This window comes from Apteryx rowi, unplaced genomic scaffold (genome assembly GCF_003343035.1).
Source record: "Apteryx rowi isolate R43461 unplaced genomic scaffold, aptRow1 scaffold_29, whole genome shotgun sequence".
NCBI classification, from domain to species: Eukaryota; Metazoa; Chordata; class Aves; order Apterygiformes; family Apterygidae; genus Apteryx; species Apteryx rowi.
Window position 1 is genome coordinate 3,027,899 of NW_020449307.1, and position 15,136 is coordinate 3,043,034.

Here is a 15,136-nt window from a genome sequence, read left to right on the forward strand (position 1 = left end):
TCAGTTGCAGACAGGATTCCTGGCATGATGGGATATTGGACATGAATTGGTGCATTGTACTAAATTCTTGTGTGGATTCACCACTGGAAGCCCAAAGGATAATGTGAATTCTATACACAGTTTTGACTCTCTCTAACCCTTCACCTTGACTTTTAATATTTTTTCTCCGGATTAGCAGAGAGAAGATTGTTGCATTGGTGATCTGTCCACTCCTGTCAAGCATGGAGAGGGCCTCTCCCATGCATCACTCTGTCTGTCTTGGGTAATGATGCAGATATTACCTCTGAAGCATCTGAATCCTGGCAATCTAACATTTTATTCTCATAGCAGCCCTCTGAGACAGAACAATACTATTATTATCTTATTTCATAGATAGGGATTGGAGATGCTTAGATAAACAAGGCATAAATTGGAGTTATGATCAGATCCTGATCAGTCTAGGAAATTCAATACTGAAACTCAGGAGATCTCAAATCTGACTCCCATAATATCTCTGTCTTTGGCTTTTGGCATCTTGTGATCACCAGCTATTCTGGTACTGGCTTGTCTTCTGTGGTCTAGAAAGTACTCTGCACATTAAAAGCAGTGCAATATTGAGGTGATGAAACATTCTCAATCCATTACACCTTCACAGCAGCAATGTGAGCTAACTAAAAACAGGACTACATAAACAGCTGCATTAAATGCACGTTTTAGAAGAAATCCATCTAGAAAAAGATTTCTATCACTGTGAGAGCAAACACTATATACTTTTTAACTAAACCTGATCCCAAAGCTCAAAGGCTGGGTACCTAACCAGAAAGTGCTTGCCTCACTGCTATAAATCTTTGGTCTCTCTCTGCCTTGATTTATTGCTGTAACTCTTTGTTCAATCTTAACAATTTGACAGTAAGCTCTTCAAGTTGAATGACTTCCTGTGCCTTCTCTGAAATACCCAGTACAATTTGTGGTGCGAATAAGTAAGTTATGATCATAACAACTGCACTTTCCTCTGTACTTCTTATTTGCTTTAGAGAGACAGGTGATGGGAAGTGACAGGGACTGACAGATAGTGATTAAATTAAAAATTAGGAATATTAAAATGATTTTTTTGAAAAAAAAAGAATAAAAAAGAAAATACTAGAAAATACCAGTCTTCACTGAAGTAAACCCACATTTTGCTAGCAGATGATGAATTTGAAGTTTTACTTCCTGCAAGTCTCCCCAAGAAGTAATTTGTAGAAGTCAGTATTCTTTCTGATGGCTTTGTATCTACAAGCTAATTTATCATAGCAGAATAAACAGATCAAGTGATATACATTAGTAGGGTACATACACGGGAGCTAGTATCAGTGGACAAGGAGAACTTCCATTCCACTGTATATTTGCTAGCCACAAAATAGGAGAATGAAAAATCTTTACTCTGTATTTGCACAGGGGTTAGCAGAATAGCTTCTTGTTCTTGACAGCCCCCCACCTAGTTTCTGCTGTAATAGAATAAGTTGTCATCCTTTTGGTTTCTGAGGCATCAACTCATGCAAAACTAGACTCAAGTAACTCATTCTGGACTGTCATTCACATATTACATTTAAGTCTGTTTTAAAACAAGTCTATTTTTCTCTGTAAGCACAATCTTAGATTAATGAAAAACATGCATTCTTCTTGGAGTTTGTAAGTAACTTTCCTTGGCATGACTGAGCTTGTAAATCCAGCCAGAGGAAACTGGGTGTTAGGATCTGAAGGTGGAAATTGCCACTGAATTACTATAGTAGAGCAAATAAACTTCTATAAGATTTTAATATAAGATATTATTGATCATTTGTTAAAATCCTTTAAAGTATATATCTGATTTAGAATAACATATTTCAGCAAAATATGAAACAAGCAGTGACCTGGGATTTTACTTTTAGTATTGTAGCTTTTCAGTCCCATAAAATCCTTTGAGTATAATTTCTTTAAATAGAATAGAACATGTATATCGCTGAATGAAAAATCTAAGAACAGTAAAATGAGAAAATAATGTGAATGCAGAGAAACTGCAAGACCAAGGGAAAGTTACAACAAATGATAGCTCTTTAGTGGAGTAACATTAAGATGTGGTGATGACTTTTTTTACTAGCTGACTTGTTCTGACAATAAGTTTTCGAGTCTAAGCACATTGCCTAAGCATGTATCATTTAAACTGTCTTCATGTTGCTTCTTTCTTGCTAGTCACTTATACTAGCTGCAATGTGAAATAACAAGATGAACATTTCTCAGTTACTTTGATGTGACAAAAGTACTGTTTCCACCTGAACACCCTCTCCCCCTTAATGAGAGCAGTTTATGTAAGTGCACGTACAGAGAAGGCAGCTGTGGAGGCATTTGCCAAATGGAGAATATGGGTGATACTCCAAAGCAAGTGCTTGGAATAGTACACCTCCAATTAAAGAACTCTGAAATGTGTACAGCATGAAGCGGGGAAGTCTGCCAAATCACTTTTCTCAGGCCAAAACTGTTCAGAGGAGATGTCGGGGAAGGCCTCTGATGCACTGAGTTAACTGAAGCCATTCCCACTTTCAGAAGAGACTTCAGAAATTGCTCTGTCAATGCTATTTACTGTTTGATAATAACATTTTAGATAATATACTCTCTAACCTGCTAAAATGTTTGGAGGTAACACAGAAATCAATGGAAGAGAGTGCATATGGCATGAAGACCGAGTGGACTTCCTGTCAAATCTAATGCAGTCAAACCACTGTTCCTTAAAAACCTCCATTTTATTTCCTCCTTCTTTCAACAGTATATTCATGACATCATCCTCACAAAAAGCTCAAGTCTACCCTTTTTTGTATTGCAGTCTTCCTCTTGCTCTTACAGATTTTCAGTATCATTCTCACTCCAGGCTTTCTTTCAAGCCATTGCATAGGACAGTCCACAGCAGTTCTCAACTCATGTGTTCTACTTTCCCTCATTCTTCCGAAATCTAGCTTCTGTCAGTTTTCCTGTGTTCACCTTCTCATTGAGTACCTACACATAGGTCTTCGTCCTTCCTATTGCTGAAGTCATTTGTTAGAGCTGATCATCCTTGTCACCACTCTCTGCAATTTTTCTAGTCCTATTATATTCTCTAGAATAGACTGAAGGCACTGTGCAAGTGAGTATGATGGAGGTACATCATATATTTATACAGAGACAACATGATTCTTTCTCAACTCCTATCCAAATGACTTGCAATGATCTATTTTCATTGTTGAATATCAGGCAGCATGGAGCTCATTATTCCCAGATTGAATCTTTGGATTTATTTTTCCCAGAAGGATATATCGTGATTATCACTGTGCATGTGCATTGAAAATTATTTTCTCATGAATGTAGTATTTTTTAATCATGAACACTCAATTTTATGTCACATTTCACTGGCTGGCTACTCTTACTCTGTGAATGTACATTCTACTTTGCACAGCAGTAAACTTGCATGGCGTCTCAAACGCCACAATGAATGTGATGACTGTAGCCTGATGCTCCAAAAAACTACATTACCTATGTGGCAGGAAAGGGCTGCTTACAGATTTATCATTGTTTTATATAACCTCCTGTACTTTTGAATTCTCCTTTCACAGCTTAACTTTCCAAATGCAAAATATAGTTGATCAAACAACTGGGGAATCATCTCATCTGAGAAGTGATTTGATATGCACCATAAGCTGCAGAATCATGTGGCCATCTTTTGTTGCTCTCATCCCTAGAACATGCTGCTTAAGAGAAGAAACATCTCTGGAAGGAGAGAGCAGATCCTAAACATGTGCAACTGGCAAGCCATAAAAGGTCATTTGCAAAACATTTCCTTATGTCTTACAGTTCCATTGTATTAAACCAAAAATAGAACCAGAAAAAAAAGAGCATGGCTGTTCTTTGGCTGACCTCAGAGAGTGATTCTGGTCCATGTTTTGATATACTGGACTTTTGCTGATTGTCCTCTACTACATTTTCTTAACTCCCAACCCCCTTTCAAGTCTTTGCTAAGATCCAGCTGGAATTCAAGTCTGCCAATGAACAGACTGTCTCCATGTCTAGGACTTCTTTGGAGAAGCACTGCTTTCCAGCACACAAAGTCTACTAGATAGCTGTTGAAATTGAAGATCCAGAGAATAGGCATAAATCTTCCTGTAAACACCAGGTGGTTGTTTTGCTTTCATCATTTATCATATTTTCTTCATTCTGGACCATCCCACATTCTCCAGCTCCTTTAGGTGTGTGTCCCCTCTTCATGCTGTAGCTCTGTTACATGCCCATTTCTTCATATAATAAAAGACTTTTTCTGTGAGTCCTTACCTTGTGTCAGTTCATACACATGCCATATCCTACTCTGCTCTCTCTTTAAACTTTGTAGAATTCACTCTGACGAAGAGGATATGAAGTTCTTTCCAAATAATTTTCGGCATGATTTTTACACAAGCATGTAGTAAAAGGCAACCCCAAGTATAAGTGCTGGGCTGACCTGGACTCTCTTGAAATCCTGTGTAACCTAACAATGCACAAACTTTTCTGACTAAAGTGTAGAAAGACCAGAACAAATGTATCTAAAATGCATTAATTTGAACTGTGACTGCTTTCACAAATGGACATATAACCATAGTATATTATGCCTAATGTTAAGTACACATTTATGTCAATGAACAGGAATTATGCTACTCCAGTAATTCTGATGAGCTCCACACAGGAAAAACCCAATGAAACATGCTCAAATGCTTGAAAGTACTTCATGTTCAATATATATTACAGAAGGTTATCAATTAAAGAGGGATATACACAGCTGTAATTTTTTATGGCTGCAATAATATCAGATTCTCAATTGCAGCGCTATCTGTTTACAAGTAAAATCAAATCTTCAATTCATTGAAAAGTGTAATCAGATTTTTGCTTCCCCCAGGCAGGGGAGATTTTTAAGAAAAAACAACACACAAATAAAAGCAACTGTTCATTTAATAGGAGGCAGATAAATTTTGAAGTCAACAGATTTTAATGGGCTTGGCATCTGTTTAAAATTTCTCCTACAGCATAATTTCTTTTCATTAAAACAGAATTCTTGCCTGTCTGTAAATAGCAGTAAAGAATAATGGCTATATGCACTGCACAGTGCAGAACTGATGTATAATTCATGCTTCAAAGTTTACTTACTATAATAGAAATTAAAATTGGTATTCGTATAACCCACCAGGGACCACCATGCTCATTTGTATCCCAGCAACTATAAAAAACAAAAGGGAAAATGATGTTACCATTAATTTCATCTAGCAAGCAAAACCTGTGAAGAGAAGTACTTTGGATATACAGCTGAAAGCACACTAAAATAATGCCTAGATTTCACCGTTTAATTTTTTCCTGCTTTTACTTTTTACTTCCGTGGCTTTAATATGCATATTTAAATCAGCTAAAACACTAGGCACACTAGGCTAGCGCTAGAAATAATGGGGGACATTGCCCCTTAGAGGCTCCAAGTTTAGTTTCACTTTGTGTCAAGGCACTTTTCCAAAAAGCACTTAACAACAGCCTGTGGGTAGCAGGAAGATCTAAAGCAACTGACAGATACAATTGAAATGACATAATTTCCTTGTGAGGTATTTAGGTTATGGATGGCTGGAACTGGCTTAGGAAAATGTGAGACTGAACCTGAAACTTTGTCTGAAAAACTGGAAATTTAATTTTCACTGTGGGCTAAGTAATTCTAGCCTGAATACTCTGAGAATAGATGCTCTGAATGATTAACTTTAAACAAGAACAATACACTTCAGAGTTCTTCTAATTGTTTAGTAGTGGCGAAGCAGAAAGGAGTTGTTTATATGTTAGAGGTCTTTCAAAGAAAACCTAGAAATTATGCAGGTTTTTCAATTTAACTGCAGAACCAAATAATTGAAAAATATTAGTCAGATCCCCCAAAAAAGAATGTGAAAATTGTTTGTCCCACTAGCTCTTCTGTCCCATTCCTCAGTGCCAGCAGGAGTAGCAAGTCTGATCTTCCTGCAAAGTTCTTATCTGAGCTCCCCTTCTTGTGCCAAGAACAGCCAGGCCTCGCTCTCTTTAGTCATAGTTTTACCTGAATCTGCACAGCTTAGATATGTTTACACTACATTGCTTCACTTATGTGAATGTAATATATCCAAAGATTTCTAAATTTCAATCCTTTGAGTTGCCAGTTTGCAAATTTGGATGCCAGTGGTCTACATGTGTATCTCAAGGAGGAGCATTAGTCAGAACATATCTCTGCCACCTCCTTCTCTTAAAATTTCCCAAATAAATAGCATGCATAAACTTCATGCTGAAGAGATTTTAAACATTTGTCTCTTGAGTGTGACATCTGAAATTTCAGCTTTCCTGTATTTATCTCCTTCAGAACAGCAAACTACCTTTCTGTGAACAGCACCATATCCTTGCCTCTTATCCAAGGCAAGGCTTGTACTGGTACAGTCGGGGACTTCAGGCTTTCCCTTTCCCACCTACTTACCCAGTGTCCTCTAAAATGACTCGTGTCACTGTCCATGTAATAATGAATATGGTAGGAATTCCTAAAAAAACAGAGAGGTTTAGAGGAAGATTATAAATAAATAAGTTCAGCCTGCTTGTAACCATTAATTTCCCAAATATAGAGCATATAGTAAAGAGTATAATGGAGAGAGAGGCCCAGGTGATCAACCGCTCAATGCTAGCGCTGTCTTACTAACAAATACTGCAGGGAAGTGGGTTCATTTCTTATAAAAATGTGGCTGTAATCACTAAAAGACAAAGCAGGTGCCTTTCTTGGTCTCTTTCTTAGGTTTCTTTCAAGCGACCTATAGGGAGATACCAAACCCACACCCGTTCTCAATTTAATTACAAAGACTACAGTATAAAACTGAAGGAAACATTTACATACACTGGTTTATTCCTAGCAATACCTAAATGTTTTATGACCACTTATTCCCGGAAGCTTTAAACTGCTCCATATATACACCACTGCACTGTCTGTAGCGGGAAGGAATACATGTATTTAAAAACAGATGGAGAATATTTAATGAGCTTTTCAACAAAGGCATGTGGCATAGCATAGCCTGTGTCCATACACCTGAACTTTCTTTCTCCTCCCAAATTAGGACAGCCTGAATCATATGAATCATGCTTTGGGGTGGCAGTCCCTGGATCATCCTGTTCCCTGAACCACCCCTAGGCAATGTCAAGGAGTGCAAATTGGCACAGGTGAGAACCGCGCCAAGGAGCATGCAAACAGGTAGGCGATCATGGGTCTTGGCTGGCTACGGGCTTAGCAGTAAGCTGGGGGACGAGCATGGAGGTTTTGTGCCTGCTCTCCCCCATGCTGCAGTGGCCATACCTGCGCCGGAGAAGCTGAACTGAGGAACTAACGAGTCTGAGGAGTCACCTCATGAACCAGAGTCCTCTGATAGAAACTGCATCATTACCTCAGTTGAAATACCGACTCTAAGTAATACCCAGGTAAAGAAAAAAGACTATTATCGGAAGGTACTTAAGTTCTTACCCCATCCAATCAGCAGATAGATTGTGAAATGTCTGTTGGGGGAGAATATTAGCACAAGGAGGATGTGGAGGTAAAGTCCTTCAACTAAGAGCCAGTAAAAGTTTGCCATAACACCATACTGAAAAAATACCAAAATAGCCTTGCAGCCCACCTGAAATATGAGAACAGGGATGAAACTTGTTGCAAGAAAGATGCTGTATTATTTTGTTAGTAATATTTCCTATAAGTTTTAATTCTCCATATAATGTTTGTAACCCAGGTCCAGTAGAAAAAGTTTTTCTTCAGTTAACCATAAAAGTAAATTGATACATTTGAAAGAATACGGTATATATATAAAAAGCTTTATTATAGAAATTTTAGATGGCTCATAGCAAATTCACTTAGAAAACTTGAAAACATCATAGCATAAATATTCTAAAAGGTGATGGTTATCAATAAATGTACACACTTGCAATAGCTGGTTAATGAATGGCTATTAGATTAAATCATCAGCTGTTAAATGGCTAATAAATACATAAAAATCTAGCTGTATAAATTTTTCAAAACTGTACTTGAGCTTCATAACATATTAAAAATTAATGAAGAAGTTGCTCTATGAATTTTTAAAGGTTAGAAAGAAAACAATGAAAAATATAACTTTGTACCACGAATATCCCAAGCAAACTTAGAAGAAAAAGTTGAATGGACTTTTAAAAATGATGTTTTCCCTTTACAAAATGCTCTAGTGTTTCTTAATTAATAAGACACAAACATATATGAGAAACTGAAGTCCCAGTATAGTTATAGTCTGTATGCTGCTCCGCAGAATTAATTTTCAGAAGTCTGTGCTGCTGATGTTCCACAGCGCTGGCTGCTGCTACTTTGGTACTTCCCAGGAGGAGTTTGGGAGGTAAGAATTGAACATAAAAATGTTTCTGCTGAGACTGCACTGAGAAATGTGATGATATGGTGAATGCAACCTAGTGAATTAAATATTATACAGTGATTTCTCCTAGTTTCTGCCTGCTTTACTCTCTCCCCTGTTCTAAAACACCTTGTACCTCTGCTGCTTCTATTAAAAATCCAAGTATGCCAAATGCCTAGCTAGGTATCTTATTCATTTAGTGATTGATTCCTTTGTCTAAACATAGGTATCTACTACTGTGTCAGATGCCTTAAGGTACCCCTGACTCCAGCAGCCTGGCCAGAAGGGCACGGGTCTCCCTGTCAGCCCCATGTGGATATCTTGGATATCTCAGGGCATCCCAAGTAGCACTACATGCCTATATTCAGGCAACTAAATAATACCCGAAGGCTTGAATTCATTTCACCTAATTTTAGCTGCCTAAAGCAAAACTTCTGGTCTAAGCTAGCCACCTACTAGCTAGCTAGCTTCTTCTACAGCTTGTGAAGAGAGACAGGCATGTCCAGAGAGAATCTTAAAATAGCTGAGACAAGTTGCCCTCTGGAAAGGACTATTTCTCTCCTAGCGAGAAAGACAGAAGCCCAGAGAAGCAGCTTAATTTAATCATCCTGTTCAGTGACTAACTAATCTCGCCGCAGGACTCTGAAGGGATATCCATTGCAGAGTGGTAACAGGCCAGAAACTTTAACAGGGGAAAATTAAATATTTCAAAATGACAATTGAAACTTGTTTTGATGCTTTAGATCAACACTTAATGCCTAAAATTTTTATATTCCTTCTTAAGTTCCAACACACATTTACTGCATACACTCCTCTTGACTTACACTATACACTATTCTTGACTTACACACCTGCACCAAAACATTTTCCCTCCCTGCTGCAGTTAAGCCTGTATCAGGTCTATTTCCAGATGCTGAATAGTGAAGGCATCTGTCATTAAAGTCAGCCAAAATTATGGATCTGTGTCATTCAGATCTAGGACCTAGTTGCATTCTTTTTCAAATTGGGTGCTTTTAAAAATCTGCACCTGCAACAGAGCCGTGGAGCGCACACACAGGCTGAAGGGGCAAACCCTCCATGCTGCTAGGTTCCAGAGGTGGGATCCAGCCAGTGCACAACAAAGCAGCTTTATCGAGCTGGTCATTCCAGAAGCAATGCATCAGAAATTAGTCAACAGGCCAAAAACTGACAAATTCAAATAGGGTAGTATCAGGCTGCAGCGAAGAATAACTGGAGAATAAAGGAAATTGCAGAAAACAAATAGTATTTTGAGGGTCCACGGACTAATCTTTCAAAGGCCTAAGAACTTTTGATTACCCCTGGCAGTCCACATGTCTACTTTGGACCTATGGACCCAGCTATTATATTCTCTACAGAATCCTCCACATTGACAGCTTGGTATTCCTAACTTAAAAAGGATCGGGGAGGAAAATGTAGTGAGGCAACAGTATCACACCAGGTAGCAAAAGAGGTTTATTACCCATGAGGTTTGATCCTCTGAACAGTGAGCTGTGTTGGAGCTGGAATAGAGAATATCATCCTTGACTAAAACAGAGATTGCTCTTAGAATGAAAGAGAGGAACAGGTTCAGATGGATGTAGTTCCGAGTACAATGAAGTTTTCTAAGAAGAGATTTAAAAACAGGCATTTTAGATTTCAAGATAGAAAGCCTCTTGAACAGACTTCTATTACTCTCTCTCTGTTTTTTAGTGATATGAACCTTGCGTAAGCACCTACCCTTTCCTCCTCTGCATATTGTCAGTGCTGCCTTGCTGTTTTCTTTTATTATTATTTTCTGTCCAAAATATCCAAATAAAGCATCTTTGACTCCTTTTCAGTATCACAGACCAAAAGATGCCAACAGCATTTAGCCCACACTTCATTCCAGTCTTTTTCTTGCAGATAAAATCTTGATTAACCTGCATGTGTTTCAGACATGCTCTCACTTATTATTTTCTTGTTTAATTTTTTATTTCTTTAATTCCTGCATTTTCCTATATAATGGCTTTTCATCCTATGATATGAATATATGTGAGAACAATTAAAAAATGCTTGCAAAACATTAGATTGCATATCCTTTCTGTCCAGTGAGATATAAAATTCCTCTTCTTTTGTCCAGCAGCCATGTGAAAGCCTGACAAACAAATGAGGAATTTACTGTTCCAAGTGAATGAGCGCTAAGGGCAAGTGATTTAGCACTTGCGAGTCTTTCACTTAAAACACATTCCCTTCAAAATCTCCCCATTTAACACAGATATGTTATAGCAAATTCCCAGAAACCTAATTGCTGCGAGTTTTTTTTTGGTCAAAACCAGCACCTTGCACTGCATCTGAAAATAAGTCAGAAGCCAAGGCATTTTAGCAAGTATGATAACCAATGAAAGAATGAAGCTGCAACAGGATGTTATGGCTCGTTACTGTGTTCTGTGCAGTATCAGCTTCCAAGTAGTCTTCAGGTGTAGATTTGTACAGAAAAACACTGAATAACCCATCTGAAACCACAAAAGCAAGGCTAATCACCGTGAGTGTAGCATTTCCAGCTGAGGAATGCTAATAAATAAATAAATAAATAATAGATCCATTTTGCTAGCCTCCAGTTTACAAAGGACATAATACGAGGCTGATATTAAAGCAGTTGTTAAAACTCTAACTGTTTCTGTGGCTATGCATGTCCTTTCCTGAATCAGGTTCTGCAAAAAAACAGAGGTATAACTATTAAGTTATATGGCATCATACACTTCTGTGGAACTCAGAGACACATGCAAGAGAGGTACGGGAGCAAAATATTTTTCCTGAGTAATTAATTTAGAATTTAGTACCTTGTCACATTCAGTAGTTGAAATAATAAATGTTGTATCTATAAAAGGCTGTCATATCAACACTTTGGAGGTACTGGGCAAGAAAGTCTTCTTATTCGGGGTTATGCATGATGATAAATGTTGTTCTTTAACAGTGACACAAAAACTATTACCCTTATATCTTTGATAAGACTAAGCCATGACAGAAAACTATCATGTAAGGAATGTTTACAGACAGTTGACGTACATGAGAGCAAGCATCTAATGGAAATGATGGAGTTCATATTTTTCTCCTTGCTAAGATACACATATTAAAGAAACTGACACTTTCTTTGGAAGGCTTTGTTATATAGGAGTGCTCCCAAAGGAACTACACAGTAAGAGCTATATGGTAACTAAAATTTCACTGATATGTAGAAATATGCTGTTCTACAATTTGTTTGCATTCTGAGTTAGAACAAAACAGCATGTTTTAAGATATCTGAAAAATACTATTTGTTTTTAAATTATTTTGAATTCCACTTTTATAAAACTGTACGATATCTTAGAACTTAGACATTCAAAATCAAGAAGAAAGAAACTTCGATTCTAAGAAGAGTAAAACAACTTCTTTTGACTTAACCAAAATTGTTACTTTTGATGTTTATATATAAAGTTTGCAGAAATCAGGATGTGCCTGGCATATGATAAACTGGCAACGTCCAAAAACGTTTTGCCAGAAAGTTTCCAACATGCTTTAATTATAATAAGTACATAGAGTATTATGTGGGGAGTGACACCACAGCAACTTGAAAAATGCTGTCAGCATGGTCTAGCAAGATATTTTCAGACATTCATGTTCTATGTCTTTGTTCTAACACTAAAAGATTAGCCAGATATAAAAACCTTTCCTTTTACAACGCTTCTAAATCTGTCCTTTATAAATATTAGTAATGGGAATCCATATTATGTTTCTGTAAAGATTAAAATCAAGCACAGTAACTATCATCTCTAGAAGAAATGAAAAAGAGAATCTTGCAACAGCATGGAAACTTTCAGAGACAGCTTTCCTTCTCCACCCAGCAGTTCTGCTTCTAGTGTGCTTATAGCTGATATTTTAAACAACAATAAAGCCCTGAGGCTGTATCTGTTCTGCCAGACAGTATATGACAATATATAATGGACTGCAGAAGTCCACACCTAAATAAGAATTCCCACATCTTTGTCATGAATACAGTACCCACAGTGAAATTAAAATTCACTTTATCCCATGTTTTCTTTCATAAAATAGCACTGCACAAATTCAGGATTAAATACAATACAATTTGAAGCACCCATATACAAATCCAGCAATGCACAATTTTAATAATCTCTTGTTTTACTAATATCTAGCATTCAAATTCTAATTCCGCTGGATGAAGTCAGGATTTTCACTTCTCTACTGCTTTAGTAACTTCCAATTTTTAACACACTACCTAACTACCAAAAACTCCCTTAGTTTCATTTAGAGAAGTTACTCTTTGCTGTCTTCTTTAAACACAACAGGATGAAAGCGTGATGGCTACATTCAAAGGAGAGTGTATTTCAGGAGTGAATGAATCATCCTTACCAACAGTGTATTGGCATTGTCTTGGGACCTTTCAGGGCAAACTGTGCTTAGAACAGTTTGAGGTGTTAACAACCGAATAGGGGAAAGTTAAATCTTGCAGACACATCTCTATTTTCCAAACTCTATCCTTAAAAATGAATGAAATATATGGGATGCCCTATAACGTGTCAGAAACACACACACACATAGCATTTTGTATTCACTTGTGCTGTTGATATCTTACAATTGCTTCAGCTGCAGCCTTCACAGTAAATGTCTCCTTGTTACCTGCTTGGGAAACTACATACTGACCAGGGTATTTGAAAACCAATTTGGGTTCCTAATTTAGCTTACTATGTTAGGAGGCTAATGCCCCTAAACTCCCTGTATAGTTAACAGAGAGAAACAAGCTCTTTCAGAGGGAGACTTGGAAGACCTTATAATCTCCCACAGAAAAGTCTGTCTTTCCACTGACTCAATGGAGGGATTGTGGAGATCAGGCTCTTAACCTGGGTATTTAAATTGTGTCTAAAGTTGCAAGACTTGAGTACAGCTCTGAAATTTTCGATCTATCTTTTGTACAATTTTTAAGAATATATTTATGAAGACATTTGTTATAAAACTGTAAAGATGTTTGTTATAAGTCTGTATAGATACTAGCTGGATGTCAGCAAAATGAATATGTGTCTTATTCTCACCAAATGACTGACTTCTGATGATGGACAACAGTCAGGTGTCTATGATATACTTTCTGCCTTAGATGTGTCCATTGGGTTTTAGCAGTTTTGAAGATGGCTGATTTGCCTGTAAGTCTTTGCTGGGATAAAGAAGATTACCATGAATCATTCCATTCATTTTTTTCAAAGATATCCCAAAAGATAATCATGGGTCATGCATCTGCTCTGAATATTTAATTACTGAGACAATTCAACGGCACTCTCAAAGGTTTACAGAATAAGCCATAGGAATAGCTCATCAGAGGACTGATGCTCTGACAAGCAACACGCAGCTCCTTACTACTACTACTCCTTATATTTACACGTACTTCTTTTGTATCAAACCCAGGTGATGCATTTTCTTGATTTTCTTAGTACCTGGTGGAGAGAGGGACAGGAAAGCTGTGCGAGGATTATGATGGAGAATATATTGGCTATTCTATTAGATAGGTAGAAGTGAAACATAAAGGCATGAAGTTGGAGAAACTGAGAAGAACTATGATACTGATAATACCGTTTTGCCCTTTCTTTTACCAGTAGGGGTCTGCTTTCAGTCTCAGATAACTACTGGAATCCTAGGCAACATCAAAAGATAACAGTGCCTTTCCCAGCACTGCTTAACCAAAACTTTGCACATTCAACACTTTCCTTCAGCACAATCATCCATACCTTTACAACCCCATCCAGACAAATTAGTGATTGCCTTAAATTATATTACTCCTCAAGACCTCTCAGAAGCTTCTGCAAACAAAGCTGTCCACTTGTCCAGCGTTAAGAGACCAGCTTCCTACTTATTTTCAAGAGCAATTCAAGGTGTTGATTTTGATACTCAAGTAAAAAATGATTTATTTAATCCATTCCAAAATTACTATTCTTTTTTATATAGGTTGTAATGCCTGTAAATTTGTAAAGTGCTTTGAAATTTTTTAATATGACTGGTGCTAGCAAAAATCAAGTTATCATTTCATTACTGTCACCTATTTAATTGAGCAAAGTATAAACCCAATGCATTTTCTAAATATCTGAGTAATCAGTTATCAGACAACTGTTAAAACTGTCTTGTCATTGTTCTTATTTACTCATGAAAAATACGTACCTGAAAAGACAAAGAATTATACTTCCTGTTGTAAGAGCGATCAGAGATACACTGTGTCCAAGGGTATAAATTGCTTTCACCCTTACATAGAAGTTGACCTGCACAGAAAAATATATATACAGAAACCACTTACTGATATGTAAAACTGACTGTAAAATGATATCATTTTCCATTAAATCTGAAGACTAGAAGTCATATATCACATTATTTTCATCCCTTGGGCTACACAACATGGGAAGAATGTGTAATATCTTTACTCCAATATATTTTTGCATTACAACATCTCAAGCCAATTGACCTTAGTAGAAAATTCAGCCTCAGAATGTCGAAACTTAGACACACAAGCTGATACACTTTCAGCTGATTATTCCATGTCAATGAGGTCAAAGCAAGTATGAGATTCATAAACTCCCATAAATACTATCAAACTGGGAAGAATGAGCCACTGTTTGAAAGAACGGATTATCTCTGAAAGAGCTAATCTCTCAGTCCTTCTACTCCAGTGTACTCAGTAATGCATTTATATAGCAGTTTAAGTCTACAGACATGTTTAAGTCTCTTTACTT

General features: G+C 37.1%; 1 protein-coding gene across 1 annotated transcript in view; it reads right to left on the reverse strand.

Annotated features, from left to right (window-relative positions):
• VIPR2 (vasoactive intestinal peptide receptor 2) overlaps positions 1-15,136 on the reverse strand; it is a 56,766-nt gene that overhangs the window by 6,339 nt on the left and 35,291 nt on the right. Inside the window, exons 4-8 of the mRNA XM_026069256.1 lie at positions 14,571-14,668; positions 9,874-10,015; positions 7,490-7,640; positions 6,464-6,524; positions 5,140-5,209 (exon numbers count right to left, since the gene is read on the reverse strand). Coding sequence (XP_025925041.1) covers positions 5,140-5,209; positions 6,464-6,524; positions 7,490-7,640; positions 9,874-10,015; positions 14,571-14,668 — 522 coding nt within the window. The remainder of the gene's footprint in view (positions 1-5,139; positions 5,210-6,463; positions 6,525-7,489; positions 7,641-9,873; positions 10,016-14,570; positions 14,669-15,136) is intronic.